This window comes from Hylobates moloch, unplaced genomic scaffold (genome assembly GCF_009828535.3).
Source record: "Hylobates moloch isolate HMO894 unplaced genomic scaffold, HMol_V3 SCAFFOLD_2, whole genome shotgun sequence".
NCBI lineage: Eukaryota > Metazoa > Chordata > Mammalia > Primates > Hylobatidae > Hylobates > Hylobates moloch.
The window spans coordinates 106,890,942-106,913,097 of NW_026652277.1; the positions used below are offsets into that span (position 1 = coordinate 106,890,942).

Here is a 22,156-nt window from a genome sequence, read left to right on the forward strand (position 1 = left end):
CAGAGCAAAACTCTGTAAATAAAAAAAGAAAAGAAAGAAAGAAAAGAAGACAGAAGACAGAAAGAAAGAAGGAAGGAAGGAAGGAAGGAAGGAAGAAAGATGAGAGAAAGAAAAGAAGAAAAGAAAAAAGAAAAGACCTGCCTCAGAAACGAGGATTTCAGGGAGAACCAGCTCAACATGGCTTGGGAGAGGGGTTGCACATCCTGAACCCGCCTGAGTAGTTCTTATGGGAGGAAGCATTTTAAGCCTTAAAGATGAAAATCCCATAACTCCACTCTGTGTCAGGTACCTAATTACTTAGGTTCCAGGCCAGAATGAGTATGGAGGGATCATCATAAATATTCCTTTAGGGAATGGGGACAGAAAATCAGCTTCAACATTGCAATCTCTGACTCAATAGGTCTATAGGTCTACTGTGCAAGCATCCATGAATCTTCTACTTATACACTGATGTGTGGATTCATCTTTACCATTCATCAGCATGGAAGCCAAAGCAAAGTCTATGAAACTGGAATGCACCGTCCACACAGCCCAAGAGGAGCAGACCACAGCAAGTGACCACATCCCTTCTCTGTGAAGGCCTGCTGCTCATCTCCATGTGCCTTGAGTGCCATGAGTTTCTAAAGTTCCTGTGCAGCCTGAAAACCACACCGTGGAGCTGTGTTTAAGGAAAGCTTCCCCAGGCCAGCGCTTCATGAGCAATTAAACGTTTTTAAAGTGTCTGAGCTGGTGAGAAGATTTTATTCATTATATTTAAAAAGTGACGTTAGAATGGCATGTCAAGTCATAACGTAGCTGGGGATCCCCATAGTTTCTCAAGTAGGACACTATGGAGAGAAAGGAGAGAAAACATGCCTGTGGTGGCCAGATGAAGCAGAAGAACTTTTTTTTAATCAAAGTTCTAAAATGTTCCCAAAAATGGGAATCAGAGGGATTGTAAGAGGTAAGTCCTTGATAACACATTATTTCTCTGACTCCTACTAGAGAAATAAACTTGTTTGTTATTGAAATATAACACATAGAATAGTATCAGTTTGAGAAATTGCCCCAAAGGTATTTTCAAGACTGAATAATTCTTTAAAATTTCTACTCATGTATAAAGTTAGTTTTCCTTGATGTTGAGAAGCTGGCAGCTACTGAAAAGTTAGAAAGTAGACATTCAGAGCCAAAAACCCAAATTGCTGTTGTGAAACCAATGCTTTTCTTGGTTAATATGAATGATCTGCCTTTCTTCCTACCTGAGACTGTAGAGCACTTTCCCATCGGGCTGGACCCGCAACATGACGTTGTCTGTGGTGGTGTCGTGGATGAAGGAGCGTTTGGAGTGAACGAAAAACATGTCAGGGACCCAGATCTTCTTGACCAGCCGGCCATCAAATGTCATGCTGAGGTTGTTGGTGCTTGGAAAAGACAGCCTCTCGTCCTTCCAGTAGTGCCTCAGGTAGAGGGTCATCGTAAAGTCCTGGGGGCAGAGGGGCAGAGAGGGAACCCCAGACACACACAAACCCACTGAGATGTGGATTCTGTAGCCCCTATGGAGCCATCACTTGGCTGGAGAATGAAACCGAACCAAGAGAGGTCTTGCTTCTAGTCTCCGGAGTTTGCTGCAGTAGGAGGAAGAGAACGCTGCTGGGGGCGGGGGTGGGGCGCAGCGTGGAACTCAGGGAGAAGCCTGGAGCAGACAGTGTAAGTGTGCCTGGCCCTGCCTCAAGCCCCTGGCATTCACTCTACACTTGAGGGGCTGCTACTGCCACCATGTGTGACTCAAGCCAAAAGTGCCAGAAAGTTAATACCTGCAAGCAGCACTCAACCAGAGAGAAGGCGGTGGATAAATACCCCAGCTCCCACACCCGAGTTGGGATAACCCTGAAGTGTGTTCTTCACTGACTCCCAGAGTACTCCAGTGGCACTGAGTTCTATGGTTCTATAACTGAGTTCTATACCAGTTCTATAGTAACTGGTTTGATAGCACAGTCCTCTTTGCTACCTTCTCTTCCTCTCTCCTTTCCCCACTCTGTTCTGGTGTTTCCCAGGATCACTTTCCAAATAAACTGCTTATACTTATGCTTGTGACTGCTTGTCTCAGGTCTGCTTTTTGGGGGACCCAAACTAAGCTAGGTCCCTAAAACATCCTGTAAGTCAAGGAGTTGGAGAATGTTGCACTTTTTATCTGAACCCACCAAAAAGGGAACAGGCGGGGGGAAAGGACACTCTTTTGCTTCTTTTGCATTTCCACAGCCATGTACAGAATCCACAGGAATAAGATGTGTTTGACTACTTGGCAGCTGCAAACTTGGGCCCTGCTGCTTACATTTGAGAGCTTTTGTCCAGAAAATGCATCCCAGTGGCAAGAGCCTGGCCACTGGAGTGGGAAAGGTTAAGCTTGTTATCTGGCTCTGTTTCATGTCAATTGAGTGGCTTTGGGCAAATCTTCTTGAGCCATCTGTAAAAGTAGTGTGGGGATTCCCACCGCCCAGGGCAGTTGTGAGACTAAGTGAATTCAGGTGCGTGGAGCTCCTGGCCCTGGACCGGCTTTGTGAATCCCCCTGCCATGGCCCTGGTCAGAGAAGCACTTACCATGTCAACCTCTGAGATGCTATCCAAACTCTCCACCTGTACATCCACACCAACAGGAATGGCAGGGCCTGGGGACAGAGCATGACAAGAGCATTCACTGCTTTTGCTTGAAATTTTACTATGGAGGAAGTAGGCAAAAGGAGCATTTCCCCTGGAACCTCAATGTCATATCAGATTTGGAGGTTTGGTCATGGCAACCTGAAGTCAAACCGGAGATAAAAGCAGCAATCATAGGCTGGCTTTCTGAAATATTCCAACAGAAGTTTGAAAACATCCTTTCTTGGTTATATATGCTCATCGGAAGGTATGATGAAGACCTAGGTCAAAAGCTGGGTCTGATCTAAGAGTAACTGACTTCTTAGCATGAGGTCACCCACATTATTCTCTATATTTGCCTTCTGGTTTTGCACCCTCTTTCATCCTGGAAGCCGGTGTCTCTTGTCTGGCCATGAGAAAGGCATTGTTTGGTAATAGGCACTCAGAACCAAAGTCATATTCAGGTCATTTGCCAAACCCACAGATCTGCATCTTTGCAACATGATGGAGTAGCTTCCAGGGAAGACAGCATGCCTGTTTTAAGGATGGCCTTAAAACATTCGATTTTTTGTTATTTCTGGACCGTACAGACTCAATAGTGATAAAGAGTAAGGAAGTATATAAAGGAATCAATTCCTGCCCCCTTTCTTCCCTGCTCTGAGGATGAAGGGCAGGCATGGAGCACACTGAATCATTTGGAGTAAAAAGGTGGGTTTGGGTTCAACAATGGTGGATTAGGGACTGCACAGAGACTCTCTTCTACAGCCTACTTATTCTTTGGGTAAAAGTGACTGGAAGAAATAAATGGCAAGGGAATTATTTCTTTTTTCTTTTTTTCTTTTTTTTTTTTTTTTGGAGACAGAGTCTCACTCTGTTGCCCAGGCTGGAGTACAGTGGTGTGATCTCAGTTCACTGCAACCTCCGCCTCCTGGGGTCAAGCGATTCTCCTGCCTCAGCCTCCTGAATAGCTGGGACTACAGGTGCACACCACCACAGCTGGCTAATTTTTGTATTTTTAGTAGAGACAGAGTTTTACCATGTTACCCAGGCTGGTCTCGAACTCCTGAGCTCAGGCAATCTGCCCACCTCAGCCAGGGCAGATGAAATCCCAAAATACTAGGATTTCAGGTGTGAGCCACCATGCCCGGCCGAGAATTATTTTTAAAATGAATATTTTTTTCCAGGAAAATAAACCCATAAGGATGAAAAATTCCTGACATTAAGAAGGCTGAAACCCAGCAGCTGCAGGCTAAGCTTCATAGGGCTTTGCTATTCTTCTGCACTAAATCATTATTCTCTCAAGCTATTTTCATTTAATTAAAATGAGCAGACCACATTCTGCCGTAAGATATGTACCCTGAACTCTGTCTGCCAGCTCCCAGATGACAACAAATTTAGTCCAAGTTTATTATTTCCAAGTATTTTTAGGAGGCCACATTGGGCTGCAGCTGCCCTGTGTTCCCCCTGCCCTTCCTACAGCCAGCCGCTGGCCTCCCTCATGGTGAGCCATCCTAGAGGGGCAGCAGCCACCCAGCAGCAGATGCCTCCTGAGACTGTGTTCAGCAGAACCCAGGGCAGGGCAAGACAGATGCTCAAAATGTACTGTGGGCTTGACGTCTTGTCCACCAAGCACAACCGAGGCAGACCGGGTCAGCGGAGAGCAAAGCTGTGCTGTCCCTTGGCTAATTTCCTGCCCACAGACAGAGGACCAGAAGAAAGAGGACACCCCGAGAGCACATATCCCATACCTCCGAAGCCAGGCCTCATGCTGAAATCATGGTCATCTATCCTCAGAAGCTGTTCTGACTTTGTCAGAGGCGATTTGGTGATGTCAGGGCTTCGTCTCAGAATTGGGCTGCCAACGGGGAAGAAACCAGGCTGATATATATATTCCAACCAAGACAAATAAAAAGTAACTTGCATTCTGACTTGATCTTGATAGGTGTGATGGGGTGTGCTATTTCTTCTTTTAAGCTATCGGACATCCCCTCTTCCTTTCTCCATCTTTCTGGATAAATGAACTAACCCAGAAGGTCCAAGACATTGGCTTTGATCATGACTGTGGAGCTTTAAAAATACTGATGCCTGGGCCGGGTGCGGTGGCTCACGCCTGTAATCCCAGCGCTTTGGGAGTCCGAGGCAGGCAGATCACGAGGTCAGGAGATTGAGACCATCCTGGCTAACATGGTGAAACCCCATCTCTACTAAAAACACAAAAAATTAGCCAGTGTAGTGGCAGGCGCCTGTGGTCCCAGCTACTCGGGAGGCTGAGGCAGGAGAATGGTGTGAACCCAGGAGGCAGGGCTTGCAGTGAGCCGAGACGGCACCACTGCACTCCAGCCTGGGCAACAGAGCGAGACCCCGTCTCAAAAAAAAAAACAAAACAAAAAAACCGATGCCCAGGCCCCACCTCAGAGATGCTGATTTGGACTGTCTGGGAATAGGGCCTGGTATTTTTAAAGCTTCCCAGATGATTTTAATGTGTAACCAAGACTGAAAATAGCTGGTTCTAGTCTTGTTATTAATAGCCCAAATTCCCTTAAAGTGCCTCAGCCTTTTGAGGGGTTTTGAGCTGGATGGGAGAGCCGGTGAGTATGGTCCGAGCCTGGTCCCCTGATCTCTGTTGGCCCACTGTGGAGGGAGCGGGACCTTGCCCTCGAGGGAAATGCTGACCATCCTGTTTGCATGGAAGGTGGCTACTCCTGCTGCTGCTTCTGAACCGCACCTGGGGTCATTTGTATTTATTTTCTCTTTTTCTCGATTGGTAACATACTTTTAGCAGTTGACGATTTTTTAAAAGAAGAAATGTAGTGAAGACTCAGCCTCCCACTTCTGCATCCACCCCCCAGCCCACATCCACAGGTGTTTCGCTTTTTTTTTTTTTTTTTGAGACAGAGTCTCACTGTGTCACCCAGGCTGGAGTGCAGTGGTGTGATCTCGGCTCACTGCAACCTCCACCTCCCAGATTCAAGTGATTCTCATGCCTCACCCTCCCAAGTAGTTGGGATTACAGGCGCCTGCCACCACGCCTGGCTAAGTTTTATATTTTTAGTAGAGACAGGGGATTTGCCATGTTGGCCAGGTTAGTCTCAAACTCCTGGCCTCAAGTGATCCACCCACCTCAGCCTCCCAAAGTGCTGGAATTAAAGATGTGAGCCACCGCACCTGGCCAGGTGTTGCTCTTACTGGTTTCTTGTCTATCTGACCAGAGTTTCTTGAATACAAGTATATACAGATATATATTTTTAGTTAACCCCTCTTTATTTTATATTTTTTATTTATTTATTTATTTTTAGAGACAGGGTCTTGCTCTGTCATCCAAGCTGGAGTGCAGTGACCTATCATGAGCTCACTTCAGCCTCAAACTCCAGGGCTCGAGTGATCCTGGACTCAAGTGATCCTCCCATCTCAACCTCCCAAGTAGCTGGGACTACAGGTACATGCAACTGAGTCCAGTTAATTTTTAAATTTTCTGTAGAGATGGGGGTCCCACTATGTTGCCCAGGCTGGCCTCAAACCCCTGGCCTGCAAGCAATTCTCCCACCTAGGCCGCCCAAAGTGCTGGTATTACAGGCGTGAGCCACCACACCCAATCTGGAAGTACTCCTCAAACTAGAAACTGGTACACAAATGGGAGGAGCCATTGCCATTTCTGAACCCACCAGGAAGTGTCCTTCTAAAGTGAGGAATTACCGTGCTGGCAGCAAAGGAGGTGGCCCAGGGAAAGAACTGGAACCAGCGAGCTGCTTACAGATATAAGGGAGGAAGCCGGGCTCGTCAAGAGGAGGAACACCAGCTCCCATTGCCGCGGACATCCTCTCTCACCAGCTCCATCCAGGAGCCACCCCCCGACCCCCGACTGCCGTCTCCTTTCAGGCTCCCCTTCCTCTGGTCCCCCACCCTCCACTTTCTGATCCTTGGGGAGGGGTCAGGGAGCGGCCCTGCTGAAAACCACCACAGTTGAGGTTCAGGGAAGAAACATCTGCAGAACAGTGGGCATGTGCTTATGGCCATACCTGACTTGCTTGTGGGCATCTTCATGTACTTCTCGTCTTTGTCTTTGAGGCCTACTATGAACATAAGAAGTAAAGACATTGTAGAGACAGTCTAGGTACTCAAATCCACCAAGCACCCCTCTCCCTCCAGATTTGCCTCAAATCGATCCAGAATAAAATGTAAAAGAAGAAGAAAAAACTACAAAGATTCAATGCATTCATTTAGCCTCTTGTTGAGCATTTTCCAAACACCTACAGTAGAAACTGGAGGATTCATTGTTCAGAAGGCCTAATTTGAAGAGGTCTGAGCTAAAATATCTCCCCCACTGGTCTACCCAGGCCTGAAATGCATGCCATTCTTTTAGAAGGCTCTTAAGGATGTGTACATTTTAACTTTGATCCACCATAAAACCATCATTATGGAGAGTAACACATCGCTAGGTGGACTGCATCACTTGAGCATCCTCATTCTTTGGCTCATGATTTCAGCCAAATGGGCACCGACAGGAGATGAGAGAGGAGGAGGAGGAAGAAAGAGGTCAGGGTATTTATTCCTCATTCTCTCCCGGCTTTGGTGCCAGGACTAGCAATGCCTGTGTTACTCTGTGATTGCAGATAATCACAGTATCTTCAATAAGCTCCAATAATAGTAGTATTTCCCCTTCTAGTTGAGGGGTAGTCCTGGCTTCTTGCTATTCCTAGTCCTTGGGGGCATCAACAGGCCTGACTGGATCACTGAACTCTGCTCACATCTCTTTGAATTGTCCTTTTATTGAATCATCATGAGTTAAGCCCTTTCGAAGGCAATGCTGCTTTCTGCCAGGACTCGACTGATGCACAGGGACACATCAGAACAGATGCACAGGGATTATGTCATCTGTAGAAAATGGAGCAGAGACAGGTGTGCGCTCTGCAGGCGTGGGCAGAGCTAAGACTGGGGAGTGGCATGCGCTTCGGGCGATGGGCCATCACAGTTGATGGGCAGCATGAGGCCGAAGGACACCGGGGACAAAGTTCTCTTCGCATGCAGTCCCTTGCACAGTGCTGGATCCCTGTGGACCCTCAATACCTGTTAGTTGAATGAAGGAAGGAATCAGCCCCCTAGATGGGCACCTTTAAAAAGGGAGACAGGAGGGAATGAAAGAGGAGGTTGGAATGGAAAAAAGCTGGGCCCAGCTCTTACTTTGACTTTGGGCCAGCCTGAAATGGAACCAGACACTGACGAAAGGAGGTTTGTCAAATTCTGAGATGCCACTGCCTTTGCCTTCATGAAGCCTGGATTCTAGCCAAGAGAACACGGATGAATAGGATACGGTTATAGTCTTTTTCATTATTGTTTAATATTGTTAAATAATTTTTTTCCTGTTTACATGCCCATGTAAAAAAATTTAGAAAGTAGATTAATCATAAAGGAGAAGATGAATATAACTCAGAAGTAACCTCTGCCATTCTGCATCTGTATTTTCTTATAATTCTTGGAGAATTACACTGTTTGAAACTTTCTTTTAAACTCAAATTATAATATATCATGGAATATTTTTCACATCATTGGCATCTTTTCACCATCTGAGGGTATGATTATTAATCTTGAAATGATGTATTACACAGAACAAATAATAGGAAAATCTAACACTGCTTGAGCACTTCCTATGTGCGAGTTACTATGCTAACTCCTGTTCCATGTGTTAACTCAGGTTATTCCTCAAAACAACCCTACGAAGTAGGCCTCGTCATTATCCCCATTTTATATGTAGGAAACTGAGACACAAAGACTTTAAATAACTTGTAAAAGTGAAGGAGCCAGAAGTCAGAGCCACGGGTTCTGGCTCCAGGGTTGGAAGCAAGGCTGGCCACAGCATCACATTGGAAGATTTGCCTCCCACTGCCAGGAAATTGGCTTAGATGTGGAAGGTCTGAGCTTATCGTCTCCTCATATAGAAGTTAACATGGACCTTGCACAAAGTTGGTGCACAATAAATATTGATTGAATGAGCCCCAGGAGGTTATGAAGACAGGATAGGCATGTACCAAGTTAAGATGATACAGGATGACATTAGAGACAGCTTTTTGAACTGAACATAGAGTGTACATGTGTTGAACACCCACTTTTATTTTGGATAAAACGACAAATTCCAACCTATGAGACTTCTTCTTGATGTCTGCTTGTTCTAGTTCTTAGTCTGTGCATGGATGTTTTCCCAAAAGAGGTGTCAGAACTTTCTCGGAGGTGAGCTAGAGCAGGGATGGAGGTTTGTGATGAGGGAGGTCTGCTGGAAGGCTCATTCAGCTAATGGCCGAGCATCTGATAAGTTACACTTCACCTTGCTGACTATTTCATCTGAGAAGACAGAGAACTTAATTTTTACAAGGAAGCAGAAACTGGCTAATGAAAATGATCTTGCTTTCTCGGCATTTGTAACAGCCAAGAAAAGAAGTCCTTGTATGTAGTGCAAAACACCCAGATGTTGTCCTTGGCACCCCCACCCCCCGCCCCTGCGTCTCTCACATCCTCTTCCAGGGACACTGAGAACACTGGCTCTAGCTCTTCTTAAACATGTATCTGCTCATAGGGCTCCATTTTTCTGATGTGCATAAAGGCCATGAAAGGCCAACTGGGACCCTGCCCACAGCAGTCAGGCGGCCAGTCCTGGCTGACCTCCTTCTCAACGCCCCCTGCCCCGCCCCTGCTGTCTTGCCCTCTCCATCCCTATGCCCCCTGCCTCAGGTGTCATTACTTAGCATATGGGAGGCAGCAGGCTTTCCTGCCTCTGGTCTTATCCTTCTCTAATCCAACCATCCCACCAACACCATGGAATGAAAATCACAATTATGTCACTTCCCCTCTTAAAAGCCTTCATCCTCAAAGTAAAATCCGTGGAAGTTGGGCATATAAGGCCCATAATAAGGCTCCCACTCACTTTCCCACTCTCAGCTCCCACTCTGCCCCCAACTTCTTGCCGTTGTCAATTACATCTCTATGCTTTGCTCCCGATGTCCCAACTGTCTGGAATGCCCCTCCCATCATTCTTCATACCCTTTGTTACCCAGAGAACTCCGTGCATTCCCAGATAAAATACCACCTCCTCCTGAAAGCATTATTGAGCTTCTCTCCTTTACATGCTTTCATCAGAATGTGCACACCGTGCTGTTGTGGTGATAGGCCTTCTGACCATCCCACTCACTTCACCATAGGATCAATAGATGAGAGACTCTATTTTTTTTTTTTTTTTTTTTGAAACAAGATCTCTCTCTGTTGCCCAAGGCTGGAGTGCAGTGGTGCAATTATAGCTCACTGCAGCCTCAACCTCCTAGGCTAAAGCAATTCTCCTGCCTCAGCCTCCCAAGTAGCTGGGACCACAGGTATGTGACACCATGCCCAGCTAATTAAAAAAAAAAAAGAACTGTAGTGAAGGGGTTTCACTATGTTGCTCAAGCTGGTCTCCAAATCCTAGGTTCAAGGGATCCTCCTGCCTCAAACTCACACAGTGTTGGGATTATAGTTGTGAGCCACCATGCCCGGCCTCTATGTTACACATCTCTGTAAACCCTTAGCAGTGTGCAGAATTGACTTTACAAAGACAGGTGCAAAACATGAAAGGAGAAGCACAAACCCAAGGGTGTATTCCACAGAATTGAAGGGATCCATAAGGAATGAGTCAAGGGAGGCCAGAGTCTAAATGAGACTCAAGAGACATGGTAAAGACAAGCAGAATTCTTTCCAGTTGCATCCTGAGCTAGGAGAGTCAGTAGAAGGAAATATACCACTTGGAGAAGATGAAGCAAGATTTAATTTTTTTTATTTTAATTTTTTTTGAAGACAGGGTCTCACTCTGTTGCCCAGGCTACAATGCAGTGGCACGATCTCAGCTCACTGTAGCCTTGACCTTCTGAGCTCAAGCTATCCTCCCACCTCAGCCTCCTGAGTAGCTGGGATTACAGGCGTGTGTCACCATGCCAAGCTAAGTTTTGTATTTTTTGTGGAGTTGGGGTTTTGCCATGTTGCCCAGGCTGGTCTTGAATCCCTGAGCTCAAGCGATCTGCCCGCCTCAGCCTCCCAAAATGCTGGGATTACAAGTGTGAGCCACCACACCTGGCAGAGATGAGGCAATGTTAATAAACAATTACGATAAGGCTGAGATTCTGCTAACAGAATCCAATTTTACTTTGCTATTCTTCATCAAAGAGAGTGGTCTTCAAATTAGGAAGAGAAAAAAGAATTATTTGCTACCAGAATAGCGGACACGTAGCACACAACCATCTAATGCTCAGCCCTGATTACACATTGGAATCACCCGAGGAGCTTAAAAATCCCAGGCCACAGACCAGACCAATGAAATCAGAACCTCTAAGGGTGGGACCCAGCCAGCAATAGTTTTCAAGTCTCAGGTGATTCCAATGTTCAGCCAAAGTTGTGATTTCTAGTTTTTTAAAATGGGGCTCTTTTGCACAGCTCTCTGAGGCCATGACCTGGTACAGCAGGAAGACAGCAGGCAGTTAGGAAGCCAGCACACTACCTTGAACCTGTTTTGCTGACTGGTGGGAGATGGCAAGTTGCTTCTCTCCAGGTCTGTTTCCTCAGCTGTGAAATAAGGGATTAGGCAATGAGATGGCTTCGAAACCTTTCAAGTCCATTCCAGAAGGCGGCAGGCTCCCTGAGATGTGAGAGGCGCTTCACTGCTCTAGTCCTGTTGGCTGAAGGCGATGCTAGAAGGGTAGGTTCCCTGCCAGAGCTGCACCAATAGGGGTGTGGGTTCCACACAGACCCACTAGCACTGGGTGTGTGTGTGTGCTTAACTTTCATTAATTTAATGAGCATGCACCCATCATGTTATTTATATTGCATTTCTTGAATTGTTATAGAGGCTGTGCATTCTTCCACATAATGAGTTGATCATTTTGTATTTTTCCTTGACTGTAAATATTAAATAGTTCATTTCCTTTGATTCCTTCCTAAGTGGATTTTTGGTAACTAATACTGTGCTTTTCAAATCATGTTCTCTAAAATGTGTGATGGTTAATTTTATGGGTCAATTTGGTTAGACCATGGTACTGGTTCTGGTCAAACATCAGTCTAAATGTTACTGTGACGATATTTTTAAAAGATGTGGTTAACATTTAGATCAGCAAACTTTAAGTAAAGCAGATTACCCTCCATCATGTGGGGGGGCCCCCATCCAGTCAGTTGTGGGCCTTTAGAGAAAAGACTAAGGTTTCTCGAAGAAGGAGGAATTCCCTTCCAGACTGCCTTCCTACTCAAGATGGCAACATGCCAGCTTCTGCCAGAACTTCCAGCCTGCTGGTCTGCCCTGCAGATCTCAGACTTGGCAGCCCCTACAAATGTGTGATCCAGACAGAGAAAGGCATAAGGATGTGGATGTGGACAGCCTACTGGTTCTCTTCCTCTGGAGATCCCTGACTATTGATACAGTGCGAACACTCCTTGACCTCTGAGGCCTGCACATCTGAGGGAGATCTGAGCTGTTGCCTGCAGCCAAAGGGCTACCAGGGCTGTCTACGGTGGGGGTACAAGCCCAGCTTTGAACTATCAGCTTCTCTCCGGTCTCAGGGTATTTGATCAAGCTGTCTTCTTGCCACCATTACTGACTTCTGTTTCCACCAACTTGGTGGGCCCCTAACACACAGACAGCCCTGGCCTGCTACTGCCTTGCCACAGAGTAAAAAGAACACATCAAGAATGTTTGTCTAACTGCTTCTTAGATAAAATCTCAGCCTATCATCCAAGTTGCGGGCTTAAAAAAAAATCTCAGCCTAGATCATCCCTTTTTTTTCCTTGTACATATGTCTGAATTCCTATGCCTGGGAATACCATATGCCTCCCACTTGAAGACACTGGGTTACTTTATTTTATTTTTTAATTTAAAGCTCTGAATTTTGTCCACCTATTCACTTTATTAGAATTCTCAGATTGTATTATTCCCATTTCTTATAGAACGTACTACTTTCTAACTTGTAGATAACTGTTTGACCCTAATGCCAACATTTTAGACTCTTGTTAAATGCCTTTTGAGTGAAATCCCCATAGCCAATTAAATGTCTCAGCTGCCTAAAAACGAAAACAAAACAAACAAACAAAAACACGTGTTTGTCAAGGGGACAGCCTGCAATGCATTTCAGAATGTGAAATTGCGGATGGAACATCTCTACCTCGCTTCACCTCCTGCCCTCTCACCTGGGGAGTGGAGCAGAGACCAGGCCTTCAACAGGGGTGAGTCAAGACTCACGAGGTCTTCTCAATGCTATCACCGCAATCCCAAGAGCCACCACTGCTTGTTTGGGGTTAAATTTATTTGATGAGGCAGCTTACAGTATTGGAAGGAGTACAGACTTTGCATCAGTCAGACTTCAGTGTGAATCCCAGGGGAGCCACAAACTAGCTGTTAACCTTGGGCAGGTTACTTGATCTTTCTCTGTCTCAGTTTCCTAAAAGATGGGGGGAATAATACTAACTTTACTGGCGTGCTGTAAGAATTAGGCAAGAAAATGTTAATTTGAACCACAGGAAATGGCTGACATTCAACTGTTTGTGACGTACAAAAAGATTTTCACTTGGTTCAACCTGAGTTTTACGTCCATCAATATAACTTTCGTTTTCTGATGGTGAGAGGAGAGCACCAGAAGTGGAAACACGGGGTCTGTGGGAGCTCTGTGGATATGTTATGTGACCATGGCACAAGTTTGTGTACCCTTTTGGGCCTTGCTCTTTTCACCTTTAAAGTGAGGGGGTTTCTAAGGTCTTTGAAGATCTGACATTCTGTAGAAATTTTTTTTTTTTTTTTTTGGAGATAGGTCTTGCTCTGTCACCCAGGCTGTAATACAGCGTCGCAATCTCAGCTCACTGCAGCCTCAACCTCCCAGGCTCAAGTGATCCTCCCACCTCAGCCTCCCGAGTAGCTAGGACCACAGGTGTGTGCCACCATACCTGGCTAATTTTGCTTGTTTTTGTAGAAATGGGGTCTCACTATGTTCCCTAGGCTGGTCTCGAACTCCTGGGATTAAGCAATCCTCCTGCCTTGGCCTCCCAAAGTGCTAGGATTACAGGTGTGAGCCATCATGCCCAGTCTTCTGCAAAATTTTTAATTTTTGCATTCTGCAAAAATGGTCTGATTAAGGTCTGTCTCCCCCACTAAACTGTCAGCACCCTGAGGGGAGGAACAGGTCTATTTTGCTTACCATTGCCTCCCAAGCCATGGGCACAGTGCCTGGAGTATAGTGCCCTCAATACATATTTGTTGAATGAATGAATGAAGTGCAGGAAATAGCAAGGGTCAGGGTTCACTCATTTATTCATGCCCAACATTTCATGAACATTCACCATTGTTCTTGATTGTGGGGAAACAAGGATAAATGCGCCCTCAAGGGACTCATAGTCTAGAAGCAGAGAAAAATGAGATAAAAAAGGCAATGCTGAGTGATTAGTCCTTGGAGAGAAGGGTGGTGGAGAGCTGCAGAAGCTCAAAAGTCAGTCACCTAATTGAGACTTGAGAGGCAGGGGGTGAGGGAGGGCCAAGGAAGGCTTCTCAGAGGAGGTGACACCTCTGCTAAATATCGGAGGAAGAAAAAAACGGGTCAGAGAAATAAGAAAGAGAATGGTGTTGTGAGCATGGAAGCAGCAGGTGCAGAGGCCTTAGGAGACTGCAAGGAGGAGGGGCAGGTCGTAATCAGCAGGGAGACAAGAACCAGGAAGCACAAAGTGGGGACTCGAAAGTTCAAGCAAACTTTCTGGGGAGCAAAGGGACAAGATGAAGAGAGCACTACTAACTTAAGAGAAAATCAAATTTCAAGGCGTTTAGGGCGATCAGAGACCCAGTCCACAATCCCAAACCTTTCTCTTTGTCATGCAAGACAGGGATTTGACAGCAACTCCTCATGCCACATTGTTGCCGCCCCTGGCCTCTCTTCATCCTTTGAACCCTCCAAAGTCCCTCCTACCCTAAAACTCTCCTGTCTTCCTCTCTCACCTTCATCCTGTCTCAGTCTTTCAGTTCACACCAAGTTTCTTGTAAATACTGTCTATATTCACTCCATTTTCTCTTCTCCTCTCCTCAACCCACTGACATCTGTCTTTTCTTGGGATGATCATTAATGACACGTAGCTACCATATCTAGGGCTCACTTCTCAGTCCTCTACCTAGTTGATTTTGACCTTGGAGTGATCTGACCCTATTGACCACTCCCTCCTTCTTAAAACCCTTGACACCTTGCTAGAACACCTTCCTAGTCGGAAAGACTCTGATGGCACAGCCTGCATCTCATTTTGTGACTGGTAAAGAGCTCATTGCCCAGTGTAGTGCCTACTCTGTAATAAGCACTTGATAACTGTCGAAAAAATGGGCCTCTTAACATCCTCAACACCTCTGTGTTCCAGTTCTATACCTGTTTCTCTGATCACTCATTTCCAGCTCTTCACTGAGGCCCCTTCCTTTATCTTCTCCTTAAACGCTGCTCTTCCCCAAGGTCTGTCCTTGATCTGGCCCTTATTTCATGCCACATGCTGTCTCTGGCCACCTCATCCATTGCCACCTATGGAGACTCCCTTTAAATGATTCTCCAGGCCCAGTTTCCTTCTTGAGCTGCAGACTTATATCCCTTCCTGCTGACTGGACAGCTGTCTCTTGGTATCTTGCAAGCACATCTAGGTCTATATCATCCATACCAAACTCATCACCTTCACCCCCAAACCTACTCCTCCGCCTGCTCTCCTTCCTGGCATCACCATCTACTCAGTCATACAATCGAAATACCTGCCGAACATTCACCCTAAACTTCTCTCTCACCCTGAAGCCAATCAGATTCTGACCATTCTAGCTCCTTGAAAGCTCTCATATTCATTCCTCCCCCATCCCCATCCTGTTCATTCCACTATGAATGAGCTTTGCACCAGCTCTTACCTGGCCTCAGACTCTGGTCATAGACTCTGGATTACTTTCTCTGTTTCCCCTCTAGCCCCCTTCCTGGTGTTCCATCATGCTGCTGAGCAAGCAAGCATCATCTCTCTGAAATGGAAATCTGCTGAGACCATTCAGCTCCTCTTCACCTTCAGAATAAACGTGACTTCTTTAGCACAACAAAGAATGCATGATAATGTACTTCCAGCTTCTGGTAGGATCAGTATGCCCTCCCACAGCCTGAGCTGGCATTGTCCAGGGGCCTGTAGTGTAAACAGGTTATGTTTCCATTCTTCCAGGAAAGAGAGGAGGAGAGGACCGACAGTAAGTTTTGGGTTATTTTTTTTTTATTTTTATTTTTTCTGAGACAGGGTCAGATGGGCCCAGGCTGAAGTGCAGTGGCATAACCACGGCTCACTGCAGCCTTGACATCCCAGGCTCAAGCCATTCTCCCACTTCAGCCTCTTGAGTAGCTGGGACTACAGGCACACCTCACCATGCCCAGCTACATTTTTTTGTACTTTTTATAGAAACAGGATCTCACTTTGTTCCCCAGGCTGGTCTTGAACTTCTGGGCTCAAGTTATCCTCATGTCTCAGCCTTCCAAAGTGCTGGGATTACAGGCATAAGCCACCATGCCCGGCCTGAGACAGTAAGTTTTGATTGATTCTAGAAACATTGCCCAGTGCCCTGGCATTCTGATCTTGATTCTGCATGATTGGTGAAGATGGGTCCTGTCTGGATGTGCCTCCTGTGGAGATTCCGGGAAAACATGAATTATTTGCTGGGGTGGAGACTAGAGTGAGGCAGGTAAGGTGTGTAGGGAGTAAAATGTAAAGAGCCAGTCACTCTCTGGGGCGTGTAACACCTCCTTCAGTTTTGCACCCTAGGCACCTCACTGGTCTCACCCCCTGGTGTGCCCATGTTTACCTGAGCTATTTTATTAGCATGACCATGTAAATAAACCTGGATACAAATTACCAGAAGCTTATGGATTTAGAGTCTGGATTAAATTAAGTAAGCCCTTTAAAAGTTTAGGCTACATAAAAATGAAGTTTAACCTGGCTGGTGGGGTATAAGTTGGATCCACCTAACATTCTGGATAGAAATTTTCCCACATATATCTGGAGCTTTCAATGTTCTTGTGCCATTTGATCCAGAACACTTCCAGGAGTCTATCCTAATTAAATAATTATGTATGTGAACAACTCTTCTTATATACAAAGACATACATACAGAATATCTGTAATAACAAAGAGGAAGCAACCAAATGTCTGTAAATAGAGGAAAACACTTAAATGGTGGCACACTGTGCATTAATTTACATATTTGCATTATTATGCAGCCAATCAAATGATAATTCTATTGACTTTTAAAATAAGTGAACATGCAGACAATATTATATTAAATACAATAAGGTTATAAAACTATATGCGTAGCATAATTCCAGACTACTTAGTATTCAGTATATGCTTACCAAAAAAGACAAGAAGAAAATACGCAAAAATGTTAACAAGCTTACTTCTGGGCTTGGAGATTATGGCTAATTCTTGGGTGTTTTTAAAATTTTTTTCTCTTTTTCTAGTAAATTTAAATAATAGTTATATGTGTCTTTCATAACTAAAGAAATGAAAGTTTTTAAAAGTAAAATTACAAAGAAATTTTATTTCACTCTCTAAGATCAGTGACAAGACTCACTCCCACCACTTCTATTCAACCATAGTACCAGAAGTCCTTGCCAAAGCAGTTAGACAAGAGAAAGAAAGAAAAGGCATAGAAATAGGAGATGAAGAAGTGAAATTGTTGCTGTTTGCTGATAACATGACCTTATATATAGAAAACCCTAAAGACTTCACCAAGAAAACTGTCAGAACTAATGAACAAATACAATAAAGTTGCAGATTCAATTCAACATGCAAAAATCAGAAGTGTTTCTATACAGTAGCAACAACCTATCTAAAAAAAGAAATTTTAAAAAAATCCAGTATACAGTGGTTACAAAAAAAAGACTAATGAATAAATTTGACTGAGGAAGTGAAAAATTTGTACAATGAAAACTATAAAACGCCAATGAAAGAAATTAAAGGAGACACAAATAAATGGAAACATATGTTCATGGATTGAAAGAATTGATATTGTTAAAATGTCCATACTCCCAAAGTGATCTACAGATTCAATGTAATCCCTGTCAAAACTCCAAGTAATTTTTCATAAACATAAAAAAAATCCTAAAATCCATATGGTACCACAAAAAATCCCAAATAGCTAAAATGATCTTGAGCAAAGAAAACAAAGCTGGAGGCATCTGATTTCCTACCTGATCCTACCTGATACACTAACTGATTTCAAGCTATATTACAAAGCTATAGTAATTAAAACATCATGGAACTAGAATATAGATGAACACATCAACCAGTGAAACAGAAGAGAGAGCCTAATAATAAACCCATACATTTACAATCAATTGATTTTCAACAAAGGTCTCAAAAACACACAATGGAAAAAAAAGTCTCTCCAATAAATATGTTGAGAAAACTGGATATCCACACGCAGAAGAATGAAATCAGACCTTCTATCTCACACCATATACAAGAATCAACTCAAAATGGATTAAAGACTTAAGTATAAGACCTGAAACTGTTAAACTGATAGAGGATAACATAGGAGAAAAGTTACACAATATTGGTCTAGGCAGTGAATTTTTTGCATTTGACTCCAAAAGCTTGGGCAACGAAAGCAAATAGACAAATGAGATTACATCAAACTAAAAAGTTTCTGCACAGCGGAATAAATAACTCATGCAGTGAAGAGACAACCTGCAGAATGGAAGAAAATATTTGTAAGGCATACACATCTGATAAGGGGTTAATATCTAAAATATATAAGAAACTCAAACAACTCAATAGCAAGAAAACAAGTAACCTGATTAAAAATGGGCAAAGGACTTGAATAGACATTTTTCAAAACAAGATATACAAGTGGCCAACAGATATATGAAAAAATGCTCAACATCATTAGTCATTAGGGAAATGCAAATTTGAACCACAATGAGATATCATCTCACACCAGTCAGAATGGCTATTATCAAAAAGATGGCCAAGCATGGTGGCTCACACCTGTAATCCTGGCACTTTCGGAGGCCAAGGTGGGAGGATCACTTGAAGCCAGGAGCTCAAGACCAGCCTGGGCAACAAACATAGTGAGACCCTGTCTATAGAAAAAAAAAATTTTTAATTAGCCTGGCATGGTAGTGCACCTGTAGTCCCAGCTATTCAAGAGGCTGAAGTGGGAGGATCACTTGAAACCATTACAATCCAGCCTAGGTAACAGGGCAAGACTCTGTCTCTAAAACAAACAAACAAAAAACAAAACAAACTTAAAAAGATGAACAATAACAAGCCTTGGCAAAGATGTGGAGAAAAGAAAACCCTTGTAACACCACTGGTGGGAATGTAAATTAGCACAGCCATTATGGAAAACTAGATGGAGGTTCCTCTAAAAACTAAAAACAGAATTACCATATGATCCAGCAATCCCCTGTCCAGGTATATATCCAAAGGACTTTAACCAGTTTGTTGAAGAGATATCTGCACTCTCATTTTCACTACAGCATTATTCATAATAGCCAAGTTATAGAAACAACCTAAGTGTCTATCAGTGGATGAATGGATAAAGAGAATGTGGTATACAATGGAATACTATTCAACCTTAGCAAAAGAAATTCTGTCATTTGCAACAGCACGGATAAACCTGGAGGACATTATGCTTAATGAAATAAGCCAAGCATCAAAGCCAAATACCATATGATCTCACTTGTATGTGAAATCTCAAACAATAGAAATCATATTAACAGAGAGCAGAATGATGGTTACCAGAGGCTGGGAGATTGAGGGTACGAGGAGATGTTGGCCAAGAGGTAGTTTCAGTTAGACAGGAGGAATCGTTTTTTGAGCCATATTGCACAGCATGGTGACCATAGTTAAAAGTAGTGTATTGCATATTGCAAAAGTGCTGAGTAAATTTCAAATGTTTTCACCACAAAAAAATAGTAAATATTTGTGGTAATGGATACATTAATTAGACTTAATCATTCCACATTGTACGTATATATCCTTACATCATTTCGTATGTACCCCATTAATATATACAATCATAATTTGTCACTTAAAATTTAAATTTTTTAAATAAATTATTTAAAAGAAAGTCTATTTCACTCTCTTAGACTTCTTAATCACCGATATTTGCAAATAGGTTGCCACTCTAACTCTGGCTTGGGAAAAGTTTTTGATAAAGACCAACAGAGTTTTTTGTTGTTTTTGTTGTTGCTTTTAATCCCTATAAGCACATTTCGATCAAATAATCTCTACGGCTGCACCACTCCTCAAGTTCCAGTGTTTGCCCAAGCAACTTCTGACTCTGATGGTAATAGGGCACAGTGGCCTCCCTTAGTACCCCAGGCTCACCATGACCACTGGATATTTCAGCTCCTAGTTTTGTGATGTTGTTAAGAACAGCTTGAAACAAATGCTGTGAGCTACAGCTGGCTGTTTGGGAGACCATGTGAGGAGGGCTCCCTCCAGCCCCAGAGGAAGGGCACTGAGGTGCTAGACACACAGCCCTCCTCCTAACCCCAAACTCCCAAAAGCTAGATTTCTTTTCATATTCACTGATCTCTCAGACTCTATTTATATTTACACTCAAAGAAAGGTGAAGTTCAATTTGAAGCTAAGGCTAATAAAGGACCAAGAATCAACAACACCCTACTGTCTCCATTTCCTCATTAGTACAGAGAGAGCACTGGATTAGGTTGTCTCCCAGTCTCCTGTATTATTGACTGATGCTGGGCAAGCAGGTGTGCATCCCAGATAGGCATTGCCGGTGCTGCTGTCAGAATGGCCCAGGTGAGGCCTAGTGCTAAGGGGCTGGTGGGGAACCTGGTTTCCTGTCTAAGCTCCCTCTGCAAGTGCTGGCAGACAGGGCAGCATGCACCTTTGGTGTTGACCACAGGCAAGCACTTGCCTGCAGGCAGCTCCGTCCCTGGCCCTCCCAATTTACAGGTAGGGGACCATCTAATAATGATCCTTCTCGTCATACAGCTTGGAGAAAGCTGCTTTCTTTTAAAATATTAAAAAGTGATTCACAAATCTAACAGAAATAATTAGAGCAGAATCATTCTCATGAAATACAGATCCCATTGGTAATTTGAGAATTCACAGAGTTGTTCTAACCCTAGGACACAGACAGCAAACAATTGCCCTTGATTTTTTAAAAAATGTGCATATATTCTATTTTCTAGAATCTACGTTTCACCCAGGACAATTCATAAGGAATTTTAAAAATGCACTGATAAAATGATCTAATCTAGCATCATTTTAAAAGAAAATGTAATTCTAACTTTCTAAAAGGGGGACAGCAGGAGAACAAAGGGAGAGGGAAGAAAGAGGCATCCACACAAAACACCATACGCTGGAAAGGATGCTCAGTTTCCAGAACAACACTGTAAGCTCACTTTGTGCACCCTCTTTTCCTAAATCCTCTATCCCTAAATGTCCACTCACCTGCCTTTCTTAGACATCTCGTGGACTTCTCTTCCAGGCCAGTGCACTCTGCTTTCAGTGGCCAAAACCCATGCCCACCACAAAAGAAAGATGCCAAATTTCATATTTGGGACAGCCAGCATGGGTTTCCAAATTCAAACACCTCTCTCCAGAAAGAGCAAAAAGGAAAATGTTGTTCTTTTTCTCTCTTAAGACATTATTGGTCCGTTCATTATTAGAAGGATGTTTACTCATGCAAAAAAAATCAACCCACAGGATGCAATCTGGAGAGCAGGAGAAAGCAATTTCCACTAAACCTATAAATCCTCCTACGTCAGATGTCAGGGATTTTCTGAACTGAGGTTGAATTCCTGTGTCCCAGTGGAACAATTATTTTAGCCGGTCTAAATTAGTTCATCGTCAAATGCGGTAAAAATGTTGGTAAAAAGTCTTTTATTTTCTGGTGCGTCGAATAAAAGGAAGTAAAAATGGACCAAAGCAATTTCTAAAAGGAGTAAGGCCAGAGGTGCGGAACCGCTTTCTATGTTCACGTTAATGAGCTCCTCCCTGGATCTATTTTAAGCTTACGGCCATTATTATTTGCTTTAGCTGAGGGCTGGATTTGGACAGCTTCCTGCCCCCACTTCCTGTGGCTGAATCCCTGAAACCCCAGGGCTCGGTACCTGCGTGGGCTGTCTATATGGCTGAGATTGGGAGGGCAACTGGGGAAGAGGCTTTTGTCTTTGGCGCAGAAACAAGTAAATTTCCTTGTCAGTTGCATTATTCTTATCATGAACCTTGCTGCACTTTCCACATTTGAAAAATACCAGTAATAAATTAACTGTAGCTTCAAGTCTATGTTATTTGTAGACAGTTTTTCTTTTGCTTTAATGCTTACTCTAAGACTCTGCTATAAGCTACAGGCTAGAGCTTGTGTCTTCATCAAAAGACAGTCTCAGAGCCTCGTAGAAGAGACCGCACTAGGTACTCCAAACTATTGACTCTTCAAAGCTGAGCTGACATGGTTTTGATAACTTTCAGACTGTACTGATAAACTGAGTCAGGATTCCCAGAACTCTGTAGCTGAAAAGCAGTTTCACACAAC

At 43.8% G+C, this 22,156-nt stretch overlaps 1 protein-coding gene across 2 annotated transcripts in view; it reads right to left on the minus strand.

Annotated features, from left to right (window-relative positions):
• Nucleotides 1-21,650, minus strand: part of GABRR1 (gamma-aminobutyric acid type A receptor subunit rho1) — a 40,725-nt gene extending 19,075 nt beyond the window's left edge. The window contains exons 1-5 of one of the 2 annotated variants that reach the window (XM_032155202.2): nucleotides 21,073-21,230; nucleotides 6,630-6,680; nucleotides 4,362-4,468; nucleotides 2,578-2,645; nucleotides 1,239-1,462 (exon numbers count right to left, since the gene is read on the minus strand). In XM_032155202.2, the coding sequence (XP_032011093.1) occupies nucleotides 1,239-1,462; nucleotides 2,578-2,645; nucleotides 4,362-4,468; nucleotides 6,630-6,680; nucleotides 21,073-21,194 (572 nt within the window). In that variant the 5' untranslated portion in view covers nucleotides 21,195-21,230. Of the gene's footprint in view, nucleotides 1-1,238; nucleotides 1,463-2,577; nucleotides 2,646-4,361; nucleotides 4,469-6,629; nucleotides 6,681-21,072 lie in introns of both variants that reach the window. The other variant, XM_032155211.1, reaches the window with a different exon arrangement.
• Between the last annotated feature and the right edge of the window lie 506 nt (nucleotides 21,651-22,156).